General features: G+C 39.9%; 1 protein-coding gene across 2 annotated transcripts in view; it reads left to right on the top strand.

The window, feature by feature from the left end:
* negr1 (neuronal growth regulator 1) overlaps positions 1 to 21,694 on the top strand; it is a 163,228-nt gene that overhangs the window by 54,979 nt on the left and 86,555 nt on the right. For both annotated transcript variants that reach the window (XM_081381398.1, XM_081381399.1), the window contains exon 5: positions 19,812 to 19,932. In XM_081381398.1, the coding sequence (XP_081237524.1) occupies positions 19,812 to 19,932 (121 nt within the window). The remainder of the gene's footprint in view (positions 1 to 19,811; positions 19,933 to 21,694) is intronic.

Here is a 21,694-nt window from a genome sequence, read left to right as displayed (position 1 = left end):
AATTGTTAGAGCTTTCGAGCGGCAATGTAATGCCTTTACTTCATGTGTCATTTTGTCAAGTCACATTTTGAGCTAATGTGTCCTGGAACAACCACTTTGTTCTGCAAATTACGAAGAAAGACAGTCTGTTTACATTCAGATTTCACCTTCCTTAAACCTCCTTGTGTTTTATAGAAATTTGTAGTCAGAGAGGGATTGGTGTTATTGTGTTGCATAAGAGATTGATTTAAGCTCTATAGCTGCATGAATGATTAGTAGAATATTAATCTTTGATGGCTGTTTTATCTTGAGCTGGTTAAGGTCATATATTTTTATGCATGCAATTTGTTTTGTACATTTTATGCATGATGCTATACATAAAATCTCTGTATAGAAGACTATGTATAAAAATTTGCTTCAAACTTTATTTTAGTTAAAATAATTACTCATGAAATCCATTGATTCCATGGAATCAAAATTTACCTTATTTACTACTTTTTTTGTAATTTAATACAATTCTCCTTATGTATATGTATATATATATATATATATATATATATATATATATATATATATATATATATATATATATATATATATATATATATATATATATATATATATTATTTTAATTAAAATAAAGCTTGAAGCAAATTGGAATTGTGCAACACGTGTTACACTGATGTCATCAAACCAGACCCCAAAAATAATTATTATTATTTCCTTTATTTAACCGGGAGAATCACATTGAGATATTATTATCTCTTCTTCCAGCGAGACATGGTCAAGATAGCGGCACACAGAGTTTCACACAAAAGAATAACAATAAGACAACACCACAACAATCAAAAGCTAGGTAAAAGCAAATCAATTCCAAAAAACAATTACAAGTGTCCTGTAAAACATTTTGCAAAAGACGTTTAAAAGTGCTTAAGGTTGGAAGTGTGTCTAGATTAAGAACATTTTGCAATTCATTCCAAGCCCAATGAGCATAAAAAGAAAATGCACCTTTAGCAAATTCTGACAATACCCTTGGGACTTTAAGCGTAATATTTTTAGTGTATTAGCCGAATGTGGGAACCTGACCTAGTACAATAATTATTTGTATAATAAATTAAAAGATTTGATATATAAAAGGGTAATTTACCTAAAAGAGCTTTTGCGCTAAATAAATACATGTGTAGCTTTCTCCTTTGGCTAAAACGGATCCTTGAGGAACCCCAGTATTAACTTGTAGGAATGGTGAATTGTAGTTTTCCACGGACACACATTGAGTGCGATCTGAAAGATAATTTTCAAACCAATTTAAAGCTGCTTTCACTAAGGCCTATAAACCTGAGTCTCTGTAACAATAATTTATGATCTACAGAATCGAAGGCTTTTAATAGATCAATAAATAAAGCAGCACATGACTTTTTGCTGTCTAAAGAGGTTGTAATATCATTTGACACTAACGTGACTGCAGTAATGGAACTATGTCCTATTCTGAATCCAGACTGATAATCGTGAAGAATATTATTGGCTGACAGATATTGTTTTAATTGGTCATTTATTAATGATTCGAAGACTTTCGCTAAAACTGGCAATCTAGATATAGGACGGTAATTGTTTGGATCTTCAGGATCTCCGCCCTTTAATAAAGGAGTAACCATTGCTGATTTCCACATTTTTGGTATAGTATTGTAGACAAGACACAAGACTTAAGTTAAATAAAGAGGCTATAGGTTCTGCTTCGAAATCAGCCGCCAATTTTAGGAGATAGGGCTCAATTTGATAAATTCCTGCTTTTTTTTGTATCTAATTTCATTAGAGCTTTGTGAATCTAATAGGCAATTAAATGATTGTGAAAGGCAGTATTGGATAGGTTCGGCAGTTTCCTTACAAGTATTAACACCCGAATTAATACACTCAGAAGTGGAGCCAACTGAAATAAAATAACTATTAAGAGTATCTGCAATAGCTTCTTTGCCCTTAACCACAATATGATTAGCTTTAAGATGATCTGGAAATTTAAATGAAAGATTTGATACTGAAGTAGACTTGACTAATTTCCAAAACTTTGTAGGATTATTTAAATTTTCATTTATCGCGGACAGATAATAATCACATTTTGCACTTTTGATTAATTGTGTGCATTTATTTCGTAATGCTCTATAGGAAATCCAGTCTAAAGAATTGTTTGAGTTCTTTGCCTTAGCCCAAGCAGCATTCCTCTGTTTTTTAAAGGTAGAAACAGTGTCATTGAACCAAGGGTTATCTTTACCACTTATCCTAAATCTTTTGATTGGAATGTGTTTATCACATATGGATGTGAATGTCGATTTAAATAATCCCAAGCCAGAGTACTAGCATCTGGCATGCATGAACAACACCCAAATCACTATTGTAGAGATTGCATAGGAAAGCTTGATCATTAAAATGCTTAAAAAGTCTTTTATAAATATAACGCAGTGAAGTTCTAGGAGTTTTACAATTTCTCACACAGACAACTGCACAGTGATCACTAATATCTATGCAAAAAACACCAAAAGATGAGTATCTGTGGGAAGCGTTAGTTAAAATTAAATCCAGTAAAGTGGATCTGTCTATATCCTTTTGATTCATCCTGGTTATTCAATTAATCATCATCTCTTTAAAAAGATCAGAAGATGACGACAGCCAGTCCCAGTTGAAATCGCAGAGTATGATCAGTTCATGTTTAGTCCAGTCGTGAAAGAAATCTGCAAATAAAGTATATACCTCACTTGAAGATGATGAAGGCGGGCGATAACATCCAGTCACAACAATATCCGAACCAGAAAGATTTACTTTGAGCGCTAAAAGTTCAAGGCCATTTGGTTTGCTGATTGACTATATGCAGGAACAGTTTAAATTAGATTTCATATATATTGCAACTCCCCCTCCTTTTTTTGCACGACCAGATCTGAAGCCATTATATGCATCAATATTAATCATATCATTTGTGACTGATGTTTTTAGCCATGTCTCAGTAAAGACCATTATATCTGCACCAGTCGTGTCAGCCCAAACTCTTAAAGAGTCCATTTTGTTGATAAGGCGTTGATAATCACGTTCAAATGAAAAAAGCGTAATCCGTTTGATGCTTTGAAATCGTCGGGCGTTTGAAGTTGGGCTAACGTTGGACCCGGTTTGGGGTGAATATTAGGCTACCCAATAATAGAATCATGATGAGAACTAACCACGATCTCCTTCCTGTGCATTTCGTCGTCGGATCTTTACCACAGGTGGCGTCGCATTAGCTGTGAAACTCCGACTCCGTGCGACCACAAGCAGCGTAATCCACTTGGTACATCTTCGGAAGAGAATAGTGGTTCTCGAGAAATGTCTCTCATGGAAAGCCGAAGCGTCAGGCCATGATTATTAAGCAATCCCGATGTAGTCCCGGCATACAGATCATGCCGTTGAGGCCGCTGATAAAGCGTGGTTACTTCACGATCACTGTTGCTGCTTTCGGTATCCTCAGCACAAAAAGGCATACCAATCTCAGGAATCCATAAGGTCGTGCAGCAACACAAAATAAAAAATAAAAATATTAATAAAAAAATAAAAATAATGACAGGTTCTCAACCACTTCTCTGTCTGCAATTGGTTGACCAAACAGACACTGTTTAAAAATTTAATTAAAGTTGCTGCCTTTCATTTTTAAGTGCAATCAACTTGGATGTCTAAGTCATTACAACTTAAATTACATTACTCTGACTTAAAAGGAGAACTCGGCAACTCTAGCGAACTCTAGTCACTTCTTCGCTGATTTTCCCTTTTGTTGTCGCATGTTTTCCCCACGAGCTCCCCCTACAGCTGTGGTGGGGCGTATATTTCACAACACAGTCGTAAAAAACTCACTTGCGGCGGCCTCCTCCCCTTCTCTACCGCTGCTCATGTGCGTTTGTTTTGATCGGAGCAAGCCAACTGAATCGTGTGGAGCTTTGTCTATCGAGGTGGGTAATCTGGTAATACATCATACATGCGTGTGTGTTTATGTCGAATTGCCGTAAAGCGATTTGTGTTTCGCGCTCGTTCTCGTTCTCGCTTTCGCTTCTCACGAGACTTCCAATTTCTATCTTGCCGGGACGGTAGTGAACAAGTTGCAAGGTTGGTTTTCCGCCTGGGAACGCTGGGGGGAGCGGGGAAAGTCACCAATATCACCAGAACAGGTTGTTTAACCATCCAAATGATTTCTAGACAGTTTTATTAAGTTAAAAAAGCTACCAAGTTCTCCTTTAAAAAATGGGTTGAATCTTGTATAACATAAAAAAGTTGAAAATTGCCTAACTTATTTTGATGAGTTAAAGCAATGTAAAAAAAAAAAAAAAAAAAAACGTAGTCAAAACTTATTGATCATATAATATTTACAGTGTATAGCCCTGCCCTAAACTCACATCACTGGTTGAGGTAATGTTGCTGTGGACCTATTGGATTGTCCAAACGGTCTCCATTCATTGTAATTAGATAGAAAAATCAACCAGGTCTGTAGGCTATACGTAATTGTCCATGTCTCTAAAGCCCCTTTTACTCAGCGTGATGAAATTGCCAGAACGCCTTCTGTGTGAACGCAAACATGACCCGGGATTGATGCCGGCATCGATGCCGGGTTGGGGACCTAGTAACATTGCCGTGTTCAGTCCCGGAACGCGCGCTGTGTGAACAAAAGCCGTAATAATGCCGTGTCGTAGTAATGACGCTGAAGCCGGGATCGTTCACCAGCTGATTCCGGAAAATCACTGGCAGTGTGAATGAACCAAAATAAAACGAACCCGGGTCACTTTATCCGTGTATTTTCCGGAATCTCTGTGTGAAAGGGGCTAAATAGATGTGTTTGCTTGATGGTTTCTTGTTGTTGCCTAATGAGGCCAAGAGTCCACTTCTGCACTCTGTGTAAACATAGTCATTTACTAAGAGGTTATAGTGCAGCTTAAACTTCAACTATAATTTGAGGTTATTTAAACAATCTGTGAACAATGTTGCAATTACAGTCCCTTTTTCATACATTCTTTGATTTTAAATTGGCTGTTCAGCCAGTTGCTTTTAGCCAAACTTGTGTTGCTGCATTTTTCATGCACAAGAAAGCTGTCAGGAAGCAGCTTAATTTTAGCCATTTGCATTTCGAGTTTGTTGCTGAAGTTTCTCAACATGAGGACCAAAGACGTGTCAGTTCTGATAAAGCATGTTGTCATTAAGCCGAGCAGCAGGATAAACTGATCAGAGGCAAAGCAGGTACTATATGTCCAAATCACCAGTTTGAAAAACAGAACAGGGAAAAAAAGAAGTGCTTGAGATCCAAAGCATACCACCCTATTTGTGAGACATGGCTGTGTGCTATGCCCTAGGCATGTGTGGCTAATTCTGTCTCCCTTGACTTTAGTGATGTGATTGTTTATTAATGTAATGTGAGCTGTAATGAAGATGAATGCTGCTAATGCAACCAAGGAGTTTTTCAGAACCCAGTAGACGAATGGTATTGACTCTTGACCAACCAAATCATTCCCTTATCCAGTTGTGCATGCTTTTCACTTGCTGAAGACAACAAAAGATGGCTTTCACATGCCCAAAACAAACTAAATCACCATGGTCCAATGGGCAAGATTTCAGTCACTCATTGAATTCTGGGGATTTACTGCTAAGTATGTAATAATGGGACTTCACTCCAGGGTTTTAGTTATTATATTTAACTAAAACCATAATTTTCATTACTTAAAATAAAAGAAACTACTACTGAAGTAGAATAAAATCTCATCATCTTTATGAAAATTATAAAAATAAAAAAATATTCAAAATATGAATAAAAGAATAAATAGAATTTTTTTATATTAAGGTCTGTAATTCTTTCAAGGTTCATCATTTTGGAGATAAATACTCTTAAATTAAAGCTGTGTCATGTATTTTGTTGGTCTTGTTCATGCTTGCATATCTTTTATTTTGAAATTTGTCTTAGTCTTGTTTTCTGGTTTTTCATGTGACTCCCTTGCCCCTCTTGTGATCATGGCTGTGTCTGAAATCGCATACTCTCTTGAGTAGGTGTTTATTTTGAATAAGCAATTACTTCATGACTGCTAAAAAAGTAGGTTTCATATGGTTTGAATGTGTGTAGTACAAATGTAATCTGGACGTACTACATTCGCCATGTTGTCATTATCATATGACCTACCAGCATCAGTTATGTCGCTGCACTGCCATTTATAAATCCTCTCCTGTGGCCTCATGGCATAGTAAAGTGTACATCATATGCAATTTTCAGAATCTCGCTGGAAGGCCTTCCAGGTACTTTTTGCCTACTCTTTTATAGGGCTGGACCCAAATATTCGAATATGGGTGGGTTGGTACTCGATTTGAAAATTTGACGTTCGAATATTCGTTTTTTTTTGTTTGTTTGTTTTTTGCACACCTAAAATCCCCCGCAAAACGGTTCTCATTCGCGCTTGAATAAGGCCGGCGACACACTGGCTGCGTGGCATGAGCATCTCCGCTGCGTGGCGTGTCCGTTTTCGGCTCCCATGTTAACAGGTTGGAGTTTGCACACTGCCTGCGAGACACGCGTCTCAGGCGCGGCTCGAGCCACGCGGAAAACGCGTGCATGCTAGAAATAGAACGACACCAGTGTTCCAGCAACAGGAGTGTTCTCTGGCTAGAGCGCAGAACAGCGGAGTTTGTATGGACTGAAGTGCAGGCCTGAGCTTGTGTTTTGGGTTAAGCTGCGTTGCTTTGACATTGTGGAAAATAGAATAATAGAAACAAAATGTATTAGCCTTTTTACCCGTTATTATCAATCTAAATTAATCTTGTTTTTAATTTAACTTAATTTCGTTTTTCTTTATTTAAATTTCGTTTTTCTTTATTTAAATTTCATTTTTTCTTTATTTAAATTTCGTTTTTCTTTATTAAAATTTTTTTTCTTTATTTAAATTTAGTTTTTCTTTATTTAAATCTACCCTTTACTGTGTCAGTTATTTGTTAGTCAGAAAAATATTAGACTACCTTAAAAGTATTGCTTAATTTAACAGACCTGTGTGTGTGCGTTTTATATTTCTCGGAGCATAAGCCCTGCCCGCGTGAGGTGCGCTGCTTCCCGCTTGCGCTGTTCTGTAGTTTACTAAAAGTTTATTAATTCTGAACATGTTGCGTCTCGCGTGTCTATCTATATTGCACCAAATGCGACACTGCATTTGGCATTTGGAAAATGCGACACTATTTTCCGAACCCTTGCGAAGTCGATTGGATGAACGGTTCTCGAAATTAGAGTTCTCAACGGGCCTGGAAACCGACCCGACCCGGCCCGTGGCTTTTAAAGCCCGGACCCGATATAACCCGACACATCATCATGAATTATCTGCCCGAACCCGGCCCGTGGCCCGACGATAATTTTTTTTTTTCTCATACACGTATTATCATGACCAGCAGACGGGAATTCAAATCAACCTTTAATGTTCATGCCTTTTAACAATACAAACAATACAAACAACTTTCCAGACCTCTGATTTTCCCACTCCTGTAGTAGCGACGGTGAATTCACCTGCGGCAAGTTTACTTTTCACCAACTCCATCTTCTTCTCCAGGCTAAGGCGTGCACGCAGTGGCATCAGGTCTGCCCCCACCCTTCTCCATGATGCACGTTGCACGCAGCAGACTTTCTTTAAGGTGAACAGCAGCAATGATTAATAAATGTTTTTTTGTTTTGTTTTGTTTTTCACTGAGCGGAAAAGATTAAGCCCAAGGTCCGACCCGAGTCATTTGCTTATATTTTCGACCCGAACCCGGCCCGAACCCGTCGGGTTCCGTCGGGTTTGTCGGCCGACCCGACCCGTTGAGAACTCTACTCGAAATAATCAAAATGCAAACGGACATACAGACACATAGAGAATACTGCCTTTATTAGAGAGAAGAATATGTTCAGCCCCCTCTCTCCGAAGCTTCGAATATTCGATGTTCATTACTACCAAAGCTTTGAAGCTTAAAAAATGGTATTCGGACCAGCCCTACTCTTTTATACTGTTAATTCGGACATACTTCTTTTGTCACATACTGTTTTTCGCCTACTATATAGTAGGGAAGTATGTGATTTCGGATGCAGCCAATGTCTTGTGCTTCCTTTATCTAATGTGTCATGTTCTGTTTGGTTTATCGTCTTGATTGTTCACAGGTATTTCTTGTTAGTCATAGGCCCATGTATTTAAGCCCTGATGTTTGCCCTGTTACTTTGTTGGGTATTGAAGTAAGTTGCTGTCTTATGTTTCATGTGTCAGGTCATAGTCCATAGTCAAGGATTATGATTATTAAGTTTTGTATTTTGTGTGTAGTTTGTTTCATGCTTTGGATTTTGGATTCTCACCACATTAAATAAACTGCACTTGGGTTTATTACATTATCATCCTGTTACAAGCTGACTTTATGAATTTTAGTCTTATGGTGATTCTAGATGGGTCATAACAATAATCGATAGTTTTATTTGCACATGGTCTGTGCTGCTGCAGTGATAAACCATCAACAAAATGGCCCTGTTTGTCCCTTCATGTCCCCACATGGCAATGCATTGTGTGCTTTTTTTATTTATTTTTTATTTAAACCAATCAATGTCAAGATGCAGCCCATATAGATGATGACGACAGGACACAAGTGCGTCAAGTAAAGTTCTTTAGTGTGCTCGCATAATTGAAATGTGAAACCAAACCAAAACTAACCGAATGTATGCAATGTATCAAACCATGAACTTTGGTTCGGACCTTGGTGCGGATTTTCAGGTGTGAAAACGCCCTGAGTGAGCACAGCGCAGGACCAGAGACAGAGAGGGTCGAAGAAAGCAGCAGAACTTAAGTAGTGTTTTCTCAGAGTTCACTTTGTAGCCTGCTCCCTGAATAATCGCGCTTATTCATTTGTGGATGTTAACTGAATCTGTAAGTCAGCTACACTGTTTATTTCTGAATATTAGGCTATATTTTATTCTGGTGCACTTAACGTTATCGCTACTGTGTAATAGTAGCCTATGCTATTCCCCAACTAAACATATCCTATTCAATGCGTTCACAGTCTCTTTCACGGCCATCATTTGTAGTAGCCTAATCACAAACTGTTTGCTCAAGCGTAGCGTTTTCTCGGAGTTCACTGTGTAGCCTGCTCCATCAATCATGTAGTTCAATTTTCCATATTTATTGTATGTCATTATGTCAGTATCAGTATTTGTTTTCATGCACAAATAAAAATGTCACTGCTGTGTCACAGCAAAATCAACTTTTGCTGTGTAATTGTAACAATGAGCACTCAAACACACTGAACTAACAATTACTAAAAACACACACAAAAACTGATTTTGCACAGGCACTTTGCACTAGTATTTAAAAAGTCCCAGCTAGGGTTGGGCCGATAGACAATACCATCATCCATCGCGATGGGTGACAGACATCACGATGTTTAGCCGGTGTTGTATCGCGATTCAGTTTCTGAATTCAGAATTCATCCGTTTCTCCCGAAATACATGAAAGTAAGTGGCCAGTGAACTGGGAGAAGAATAGAGTAAACTTTATATACTTACACTGTGTATCTGATATGAATAAAACACGTCGGCAAATTTGAATGGATTGTTATTGCTGCTTCCATAGAAACCAACCATTGTGCATTTTACAAACTATAAATGTATTGTTTTGCTATAAATTATACGTATTTAAATGTCTGAAACCTAAAATAAACATTATGTGGTTAAAAACACTGAATAGTTGTGATACAAGCGCTGAGCGCGTCCGTCTTTGGCTCAACGCCAGCCATAGCGTGAAAGCACAGTTTGAATCTGGCAGTTTTGTCACGTCACTGTACATTCGCTCATTAGTGGTCAGCTGCTGCAGAGTGTGCCAAAAACGAAATTGCTGATGAGATGTAGAGGAAAATATCTAGTGGAAAATGAGAATGTTACGTTACCCCCCTGTCATCGTCCATCGCGATGTTTCACTGTAGACATCGTCTGATGCCAAATTGGTAGACATTGCCCAACCCTAGTCACAGCTTCATCAGGGTTGTCCTGATTTGTATTCATATTATTTGTGGTATTTGTAAATGCAATTAAAGACTCTACCCTGTTACTGGCTTGACATTTTACTCTAATGATTATATTCATTCACGGACACATGCATTTATGATTTGACATATTCATGTCACTGAAAGAATTTCCAACTTTTACAGCTGTATTCATTGGGCTGTGCAGTACATTGCAGCCAACCAAGCATATGCAAAAAGCCAGGCTTGATTTTATGGAACATTGAGATTTATCAGAGAAGAAATGCACTGTTACTTGGCACAGTCCAACAGTGACCCATTATTTTTGTATGATTTGAAGTGTGACTGAAAGTGTAGAAGGTTTCCCAGTCAAGAAACAGCAAATGTAGATATACTAAAATTCCTGAACATTGTAATGCAATGAAAGAGCCTTTATGTCTGCAAGACTGGATAAGAAGGATGTGGAGGAGGCCTTTGGATGGCATTCAGTGTCATTTTACTTCAGTAGAAACCTAGAATAAAAACTAGCAAGAAGAAGTCAATCTTAGCAGTTGTCCAGGGCTTACAATAGGCTTTTGAAATCAATGAATGACATTAGTTCTGTTCCAAAACCTACTGAACTGCCATGCTGCCTACTGCCTACTGCCTACATAAGCAGCAATTGATTTCAATAGTGCTAACTGTTAACATGTTGCTAAGGCAATGGCACAACACTATAATAAGCATAAAATATGATATTTTTAATTACAATGAACGTTTCATCAATATATTTTTTATATTGTGCTGCGTAGTTCTCAAGAACCACAAAGTATTTTAAATGGCTGCGTCCGAAAGCTTAAAAATGCTGCCTTCTGAGGATGCATTCCAAGGTAGGAATCCAATGTTAGCTTCACTTCCTGTCTCCCGAGATCCCTTCATCTGATCGATTTTTGAAGGCAGCATAGATGTATCCTTTGCTGCTTTTGATGTCCCACTATCCTGTGAGCTCCATTCTGTGACATTTGAGCAAAAAAAAATAAAGATGACATCTGAATGTTGCATGTGAGTTTGTGTGTAATGTAAGTATGTATTTTGCCAATGTTTATTTACTTTGTTATCATCAAAGCTCTCTCTATTTTGTTGCATTAAACCATTATGTTGCCTCAGAAGTCTGTCTCAAATCAGTTTTGTGAGGTACCTTTGTGTCGTTGTCTGATAGGGCAGCGAGGCAACAAGTCAGCTGCCTATAAGCTTTCAGATGTAGCCGATGTCTGTCTTTAAAGGGGTGGTTGGTTATAATTTCACTTTTCTAACTTTAGTTAGTGTGTAATGTTTCTGTTTGAGCATAAACAACATCTGCAAAGTTACAATGCTCAAAGTTCAAAGCAAAGGGAGATATTTGCTTTTAAAGAAATCCCTTTTTAAGGGCTACAACAAATGGCTGGTAGGGACTACATGACATTCCTCCCGGGTTAGTGACATCACCAACCCTAGAATTTACATAAAACCCGCCCCCGTGAACGCGATTTATAGATTATCATGACAGAATATGCTAATCAATGACTAGAAAATAACTACACATAAGCTACATAAATTCATCAACTAACCATACAGAAATGTCCCGTTTCTTCTACATTTTGTCACTTCTTCTTGAGTCTCTCCCTAATTGTCTGACTCCGATTTGAACATAAAAGTCTAAACGTTTTTGAAATTTTCAGTGCATGTCGGTGTGAGGTAAAAGGACATGAGCTCTTGAAGCTCCGCCCCCTGTGCTGGGACCAGCAGCTCATTTGCATTTAAAGGAACAGACACAAAACTGTGTGTTTTTGCTCACCCTCAAAAAGTGACAATTTTAACATGCTATATAAAAATATCTTTGGGGTATTTTGAGCTAAAACTTCACATGCACACTCTGGGGACATCAAAGACTTATTTTACATATTGTGAAAACAGCATTACACACCCCTTTAATGTAATTCTGGCATGCACTGGATGCACATTATTCTTTGTCCTTCGTCATTTTCTGTGATGTAAATGTAGGTTTTGAAGCTAGAAGTAACAAAAGGCCTCACTGATTGAACCACTTGCTCCCCGAAACTGCAAACTATGTAACTCTGGCGCACATACTAACAAAAGGCTGTAATACATTTTCATAAATTACTCTATGAATAATGCTTTGATATTATAAGGCTTCACAGATAAATAACTGATTGTCTGGAGTGCCCATCTTCCCTGCACAGTACAATATGGCTCCTATTCTTCAGCATGATAGGCTAAAAGCCCATTTGTCTATTTACATAGATTTGTGACACTGTGGTTAATGATTTCATTCAACTCAATACTTTTCTCCACAGCGCATATTCTCTATGGGGCACACAAAGCCTATGTTCCCTTAGCATGAATGTTATTTATAAGGATTGGATGTGTTAGAGAAAGAACATGATGTTATTCTTGAATTTTAAATGGAAAACTTAATGAATTAATAAATCCTGGCTGCTAAACCCAGTGCTGGCGAACAGAATAGGACAATGAGGTGGAGACAGCAATTGGAGCAGTCTCTCTGTTTATAAGCTGATAAGTCATGGACTGATGATTCCATTCCTTAATTGTGAAGAAAACTCATTTTAGCCCCTGGCTGAAGAGGTGGGTTATTAATTGATCTTGTAATTAAAATAACATGTTATACTTGTTGGGTGGATAAAGGTGCAAGACTATATAAATCATCCCTTCCTCCAAAGCATCTTTGTTACATGTGATAAATTAATTATTGTTGGACTGGAGATGTGCCAGTTAGTCATCCTGTACATCCACCCAACACCAACATCAGTGAACTTTAAAGTCAGACATGCTGTGATGTTATAAAACCTATTAAGAGGAAAATTAATAAACTGGATTACCATGCAGTTTCAGTTAACCCATTAACCTCTGGCTCCAGTGTGATAATGCAAAATCCTATTTCACTTTAGATTTGGTTTCCCCTTGAAAGACCAGGTTATACCAAGCCAAGATTTATCCCAACAATAGAAATAGTATTCAATAGCAGTCTATTTTGAATTAGTCAACCTGCTTTTTTTGTACGCGTCAAATCTGTGCATGAAAGAAAAATCACAAAGGCGCTTAACCCTAGGGAACCTTGTTTGGCATATATTGATGTATTCACTGATTTGTGAGGTGCTGTGTTCACAGGTATTCTCAAACATAATCTCTACCTTGTCATTTTAATTTGCGTTTGTGATCAAGCCGCAACTGGCAAATTTGTCAAACAGTAAGCCCCGCAGCATTCATTTTTCATGCCAACTTTGCTATTTTCAGACCCTCCCATCTGGTACAAGCTTAGAAACTCACCAATGATTTACAGTTGCAATCTTTTGTTATGAAGCCTGTAAATGACTAGGATTGTAGGGCTTTTGTGGTTTTTACACCGTGATTTTACATTAGTGAATGCTGGTATGTGATTGGTATAATGAGAGCTCATTAAAAGACTAATGTAATTGTATCTTGGAAGCTGTGAATAGCTGAATAGCTGTGGAAAGCAGATTCTTGTTATAAAAACAGAAAATGGTCTTTATTCACAATTAGTCAAATGAGAATTTTGTCATTTGGCATAAGTTCTGAATTTATTTACTTATTTATTTTTGACCAAATGTAGTTTTTATGTAGTTTGTTTGTTAGTTTTCCCCCAAAAATGTATTCAGTAACTCGCTAAAACATTCACTTCTTTTTTACTATAAAATATATTTTTGATGTTTGAAATTAGATGACTTGCATGAATTCTGTCCCTCCGGACCCTTTATCACTGCAGTATATGTGCTCAAACGATTTTAATTAATATGAAAAGTTGTGGTTGCAGTTGTGGCTAATGCTTTGTTTTCCTCCCTGGGTAGTTCTTGCTAATGCAGCTTTATAATGAACTGGATCATCCCTCAGTGAGGACAGATGCAGTGGTTTGTTAGATACGAGAAGTTAGCTGTGTGGATATATATCAGAGCCAGCTTCTCTTGTGCTATTAGGCAGCCTGCCAAGGCATGCCAATAGCTTACAATACAGCACAAATCTCAGTGATGAATGACACAGACAGATACATACCATATCTCACCCTCAGCAGATTTCAGCCGCTCTCAAATCTCTGTTTTTATGTGCAAAACACATAAGCTGAATTAACTTGAAATCCACTTGTGTAACCTCCAATATGGAGGTGTTTTTGCAGATTTGAAGCATGTACACACATAACAGACGCATAGATGTTTCTAGTAAAAGCACTCTTGGATTCTCTCGCGTTGGCTCTGTATGCAGAGAATTTTCTGATTCTGCCTCTGAATGCCGTATTATAGCATCCAAATCCATTTACAGTAAGCTCACACTGATTAACGGGCCAGAGAAGGTGTGAAATATTTGCGACTACATCCCAACTGAAATGTCAGGTAGTGTGGCAAATGTTAGAGCTAGATATTCTGTTTTCTGTTAAAAAATGAACTTGCCATCACAAATCCGAACACTTTCATACCACCTGACTGACACTGATTTGAATTGCCAAAATGTATTTCTCTGCAGAGACTGGCAGTTCTAAATATGCGTTTGCATAATGAATTGCTTTTGACACCTGATGCCAAGTTACTACATGTATATATGTAACTTATATAAAAACTCTATATCATGTGCCCAGTTTTCACTCTCTAACACCCATCCTTTCATCTTCTTTTCTTTGAATATCATGTTTCACTCAGACATACTGTACAGATACATCAGATTACGGGAGTAAAATTGGTTGCGAACAACATTTTTATTTTAAATTATCTGTATTCTCAGCCTTGTCCTTTGGGCTCAGAAGTCATTTGTCCTCGGCTTTGTCATCAGCAATGTGTTCCTTTAATCTCTTATTTTATCTTATCCTTATATTTTATGCTAGCGTGCTTCTGTGATGCTCAAGTTATGTAATGCTCCCTAGGCATTTTCATGGGCTGATGCCTGTACTGTAAATGCATGATCCAGCCAAAGCACAAGATTCATCCGTTGCCACTTTTTTGGATCAGACAGACTTCTCTTCCAATATATGCCAAAAAATCTGCATTCAAGCAGTGTTGATGTGTCACATTGCTATTTTCATTCCTTCCCAGGAGATTGTGGAATGAAGAAATGATGAGCAGCACAGTATCACAGAACAAAATATCTCAATGCAGTGATTATAGTGATGGATATCCATATTCTTTATACACAGTTCTCACAGCCATGAAAACTTGGATATTTGAACATTTTGATTTCTTGGCCTGAGTAAAAAAAAATTATTAACATTTATTTAGTAATTATTATTTAGCCTAATTTAAGTCATTGATAACTAATATACAAATAGGAATCCCTGTTAAAAATTCATTATCTAAAATGAGTAAATTGTGTGACTAATATTTCTCCCTCACACTGAGTCATCAACCATAAAAATAGTGAGTTCCCCTTCGTCAGCTCACTATGACGTGAGTCAGAAGTGATTCTGACGAATGGGGAAAGCTTGCGAGAGCCTATCTACTTTGAGTGAAACTAAACGAGCCAATGCACATTGGCATGCGATAATTGCACCAGCTGCCGTGCACCGTGGCACAAGCATATAATGAGCAGCAGGTGCCTCGCATCCTTGTCTTTTGCGTCTTCTCTTTCAGCATAAACAGCTGTTTTCACAGCTTTGTCGGTTTGGTGGGTGTGACGATTGAGAGTGAGTGCTCACACTGGGTTGCATTCCTGGTGTGTAGCCGCGGCTATCTCCCTGTGTGTTTCAGCACCTCAGAGCACTTCTGAAAGAGCTAACACGATCTGTCTGTGTCTTTTTCAAGATGTAATTTAGATCGTGTGTTTCTGGATGCGGCCAGTGTTTGACTCCGGCTGACGGGCATGATCGCTGTATCACATGCTTGGGCTATAGGCACGCTGAAATGGCGCTCATGGATGACTCATGTTCTCATTGCGGGAACATGACCATTGCAGCATTATGGTCGAGACTCCGTTACCTCGAAAGAGGTGGAGCCCCTTCGCTTATTCCCCGATCTAGCGCTTCTTCTGCCCAGCAGAAGAGGCCTACTTCGGTTAATAGCCTTGGTAACCTGAGGATCACAGTGAGAAGTAACCCGCCGGGCCAGTCGGCTGGGCCGTACACCGCAGTCTCAGTCGTTTCTTTTGGAGCTCCACCGGATGATCAAATGTCAGTCGCTGCATCGGAGGGTGAGCTAATGTCCTCTGGGGATGAAGACTCGGCTTTGCTGCCTCCTTAGGGTGTGACAGCGTTGTCCGAGTCAGACCCAGAGCTAACGGCTATGCTTTCCCGTGTCGCCGCAAGTGTCGGGCTTGAGTGGAACCCTGCACCGTGTCCCAAACCATCGTGGCTGGACGATTGGTATCTCGGGACGGCCCGTGCTGGTTCTCAGCACCCCGCCCCAGTGCCTTTCTTTCCGGAAGTGCATGAGAGGTTACCAGAGCATTTTTCTGCTCGAAACCGCTGGTGCCTCTTTCTCCCTCACTACCCTCGACGGCGGAGCAGCGAAGGGTTACGTGGGGATCCCCCCGGTGGAGCGGTCTGTGGCGATGCAGCTGTGTCCCAAGACCGCTACCTCCTGGTGGGGAAATCCACGCCTCCCCTCCCGGGCGTGTAAGTTCTCGTCCGCTCTCGCAGACAAGGCTTACTCAGCCTGTGGAGAAGCTGCCTCCACTCTGCATACCATGGCGCTCCTGCAGGTCTACCAGGCCAAGGCACTCAAGGAATTACACAAGGGTAGTTCCGACCCATGGGTTATGCAGGACCTGCGTACAGCGACAGACCTCGCCCTACGGGTGACGACAGTCACTGCACGTTACCTGGGTCAGGCGATGTCCACAATAGTGGTCCAGGAGCGACACCTTTGGCTGAACCTGGCAGACATGCGTGAGCCCGACAAAGTGTGGTTCCTCAACGCCCCTGTCTGCCAGGCTGGCCTCTTTGCTGTGGAAAACTTTGCCCAGCAGTTTTCCGCAGCACAGAAGCAGACAGAGGCAATTAAGCACATCCTGCCTCGACAACCAGCTGCTGCTTCCACCCAGTCGTCGGTGGCACCTCTGTCTGCTCGTCGCCGAGGACTGGTTAATAGCCTTGGTGACCTGAGGATCACAGTGAGAGGTAACCCACCGAGCCAGTCACCTCGGGCCCCTCACTCCTCTGTGACGCCACCCGCGGAGCCCTCAAAAGAGCGTGCTGGGCCGTTGTTTCTTTTGGAGCTCCACCGGATGATCAAATGTCGGTCGCTGCATCGGAGGGTGAGCTAATGTCCACCCAGGCAGCAGGTGGCCAGTCGCAAGAGGAGCGCCCAGCCTGTCCAGGCCCCCACTAAATCAGGCGGCAAGCGTAAGGCCCTGAGTCAGACCCAGCGCTAGCTTTTCTCTGTACCGTCCACTCTTTGTGGTGATACGTGGACAGAACGCAAAGCTTCAGGACCTCAGATCAGCTCTTCGTCTGTTACGGAGGCCAGCAGAAGGGAAAGGCTGTCTCCAAGCACAGGATGGCCCACTGGACAGTGGATGCCATCGCCTTGACTTACGAAGCCCAAGGCGTGCCTTGCCTGTTCGGGTTGCGAGCAAGTGTTGCTTCCTCCTGGGCGCTGGCTCAAGGCACCTCGCTAACAGATATATGTAGAGCTGCGGGCTGGGGGACACCTAACATGTTCGCTAGATTCTATAGCCTCCATGTAGAGCTGGTATATTCCTGTATACTCGCCCCCAGTGGCCAGTAGCGCGAGGGACCCGTTCTTAGTGTCGGCTTGCAATGCCACTCCCGCCCCCATGGGTTAGCAGAAATGGCAAACCCTGCTGCAGTCAGACATTGCGGAGCGTCTGACACCAGGCCTACAATTGTATGCATTGTGGAACCTGTGTTGGGCTGGGTGTCCATATGTAGTGGTCCCTGCTGCGACCCCATATGTGTATTCCTCCACAATCAGCTCCTCTGCGGACAATCCCGTGTCTTTCCTCAGACAGAGCCCGCTCTGTCGTCTCTGCTGGTGTTCTTTCCCCCCTATAACTGCTTGGCTAGTCCATATGTGTAACCGTCACAGTGCCTCCCTCCGGGGTAGGATGTGGCTTCCGCAGCGTTCCCTTCTCCAAGCGTTTCTCCAATGTTTTCCCAGCGTTATCCAATAAGTCACACTGAGTGGGTCTTGCGGAACAGCAGTGACTGACCTTCTTTGCTTAGAGCTCCTACTTCTGCCCTACTTTCAGGCCAGGAGGCTCAAGCGGAGCGCTGGATGGGCCATCAGCCGTGGCGTTTTGGTAGATATCCCCATTCATCAGAATCATCTCTGACTCACGTCATAGTGAGCTGACGAAGAGGAACGTCTCGGTTATGTATGGTAACCCTCGTTCCCCGAGGAGGGAACGGAGATGTGAGTCCCCTAGCCACAGTTGCTGAGCTTCCGCTGTACGGCCGAGTCACAGGTCCGGCTCCTCAGCGGAAAAACAAGGATGTGAGGCACCTGCTGCTCATTATATGCTTGCGCCGCGATGCATGGCAGCTGGGGCAATTATCGCATGCCAATGTGCATTGGCTCGTTTAGTTACGCTTGAAGTAAATAGGCTCTCGCAAGCGATCCCCATTCGTCAGAATCACTTCTGACTCACGTCTCCGTTCCGTTCCTCGGGGAACGAGGGTTACCATACGTAACCGAGACGTTTGTTTCCCTCTCATACTTACTGTTTGATGCTTTGATTTTTTAAATGTTGCAAATTAGTTTTCCTGATATGTAAAATGAGAAAAACTCTCACTTTCTTGTACAGTGTAGGGAAGCTCATGACTTCATATTTGTTAAATGATGTGACATACAGTATCTGTGTGAAGTAACAATGGAGCCCAAAATCTAAGAACATCATTTTTTACTGTTATCACCACAATACTGGATTTTTTTTTTTTCAGCTCTCAGATAACATGAAACGTATAACACAGAAGGCCTGGAGAACTTCATACCTTCAACTGTGGGGCTATAGAAAAGACTGTCAAAAATTCAATCAGGAAAAAATTGTCTGAACACAGACCTCAATAACTTGCAGGTGATTTTCAAAGAACGAGTTGCCTGGAATATAAATGTCCCCCACTCAAATTCAGACATAGCAAGTAATTTAACGCTAGCTAGAAAGACATAAGTGGATCACCTGCTTGAAGGGAGTTATTTTCTTTTATATATATATATATATATATATATATATATATATATATATCGTGTTCATCTTAGTATTCTGCTCAGGCCTGCTTTATTTGTGTGTATATTAAGTATGGTGTCATTTCTTTCATAGCCTTTTTCTATATGTCCTTTTGAGTTTGATCACATGTCATTCTAGTTGCTTACTCTGTTTACTCATGCTATAAGAAATAATATACAATAAAGGTTTATGCATGATAAACATTTCTTTTTTCCCACTGAGAGAGGTTATTGCTTCTTGACTAAAAATTCAGCCTGTAGTTAAAGCTTGCTCACTGACGCCGCTAGAGAGATTTACACTGCATTTGTGAACATGAAAGGACCCTCATTTTACATGCACATATTCAGAGAACCTTCCTCAGCTCCACAGCCTTTGAACAGCCATTAAACAATTTATCACTGAGCAGTTAATTTCTTTTCTCTAACCCTTGGGACAAATGGTATTTCTCAGCATTGCACCCATAAGATTTACACACATTGACCACTCTGAATCTTGTTGCTAATTCATTTCTGCCTCTTTTCACATGACTGTAAATGAAAACTTTGCATTTTTTTGAAGGCCTTTCCTCTCAGGCTCGAAGGGTTAGTTTATTTGAGTTTGTTTATGTGTGTTCACTCTTGCCCTAAATCACGTTGGTTTTTATTTTCTTTCTGTAGTTCCTCCAGCAATCCATGAGATGAAAAGTCACGGGGTTCGACCCGGTCAGATTGCCCTGCTGAGATGTGAGGCAGCAGCTGTCCCCTCTCCAGTCTTTGAGTGGTACAAGGGAGAGAAAAGGTAAAACCAAGAGTGATAGACGATAAAATCATTAATTTCATTAGCTTAGCTGTACAGTGATCATTTATCATACAATATGCATGCTAAGTGAGTTTATTTGTGATTCAGAATTTCTCACTACGGAGAATTACGATGGTCAAGTCTGCCTTTTGTGGCAAGTGTGCCTTTGCAAAAAGATGTAATATTCTGATCAGTATTCATTTGCAGTCACTACATTTGTTGAATCCACAGAATAATTACTGTACAATCAAACTCTACACCAGTTTTGAGAATTTTGCCTAAGGTTTAATCACTGAAAGTTGATCTAAAGCTGAATTACAGTCTTTAGTAGTGTTAGTTTAATAGCTATGGATCTGCAGCTTATCAAATATTACAAAGTGTCCTATTAAAGAGTCTTAATTTTGAAAGATAGTGACTCTTGGTACAGCATAAGCTCATGAAAATCACTTTTGCAACTTAACCATCATTTTTAACTTTTAATTAAAGTCCTACACTTCTGGCAAAAATAGTCTAACTTTCTAAAAGAGCTCTGAGTCAAACGGTAACATTTCAGCAATACAAAAAGATGTCTTGATTGATCAGTCGATAATTGTATTATTTTAAGAGTTGGCATAAATAAAATAACAATTTATCCATCTAAAGTGGTTTTGGAGGGCAGTAGGGCACAATTCATTTTTCATGCCCAAAAAGTGCTAAAATGAGGACTCTCCAGAAGGAAATACTAGTGTTTACAAGGCATTGAAGGAATAGTTTTAAGTATGCTTTGGTATAGGCTTTGGTTCTATGGAAATGAAATGTTAAATCACATCTTTAACTCTTCAGTTGTCATGACAGTCTAGTCAATTGTGGACAAGTACATCATTTTCAAAATTATTTTTTTTGCAGTATAATGATGGCTACAGATGGTTAAGTAGATGTAAGAGAGATAAGACCAATCACAATTCAATATGCAAATGAATGCAAGAAAGAATGCCAATCGCAATTAAGTATGCAAATATTCATCACTGCAAGCACACTGAAAAACACTGGCACACTGCTAACTGTTCCAATTTATTGCATTTTCGACCTTTCTCTGGAAGTGTCAGTGTTTCTTTTTAGGATTTTTGTCATTTTCTGTAAACATTTTGTGGCTGTGCACCAGTATTTTTTCTACTGTATTGTAGATGTGATTAAAAAAAATTCTACGTCTCCAATTATTTCACAGTTGAAGATTTTCAGAATTGAATTAAAAATTTCATAAAGTATACTTATACAAAAACAAAAAATAGAGAGCACACTTAAGGCACAAACTGTTTTTTGTATGGATTCGAGCTGAATAAATAGCAGAGAATTGTGTAAATTAATAAAAAAGTTTTGAGGAATGATTCTATGATTCACTATAACATTTCAGTGTTTCCCACACATAGACTAATTCGTGGCGGAGCGCCACAGAATCAACACCGGCCGCCACATATTAGGGCTGTCACTTTTTATTCAATATTCGAATATGCATTCGAACATGACGTGAAATATCCGTATTCGAACTATAAATAAACTATTCGGCTTTTAAAGTGCCATGTGTAGCGCATTTTTTACAGTCTATGATGAGACCGTTTGTTTTTTATTTTATTGTTTGCCATCTCATCCAGTAGCGGGCGCTCTAAACGTATTGTAGCGTAGGCCATGACCAAATCAAGCGAATAATAGCCAATAGCCACCCTGTTTTGAAAATGGAAGATAACGCACAGAACGGCCACCCTGAGCAGACAATTACAACCCCAAC

The sequence above is a fragment of the Scardinius erythrophthalmus genome (assembly GCF_964197995.2).
Source record: "Scardinius erythrophthalmus genome assembly, chromosome: 12".
Classification (NCBI taxonomy): Eukaryota; Metazoa; Chordata; class Actinopteri; order Cypriniformes; family Leuciscidae; genus Scardinius; species Scardinius erythrophthalmus.
This window is presented reverse-complemented; position numbering and strand designations above follow the sequence as displayed.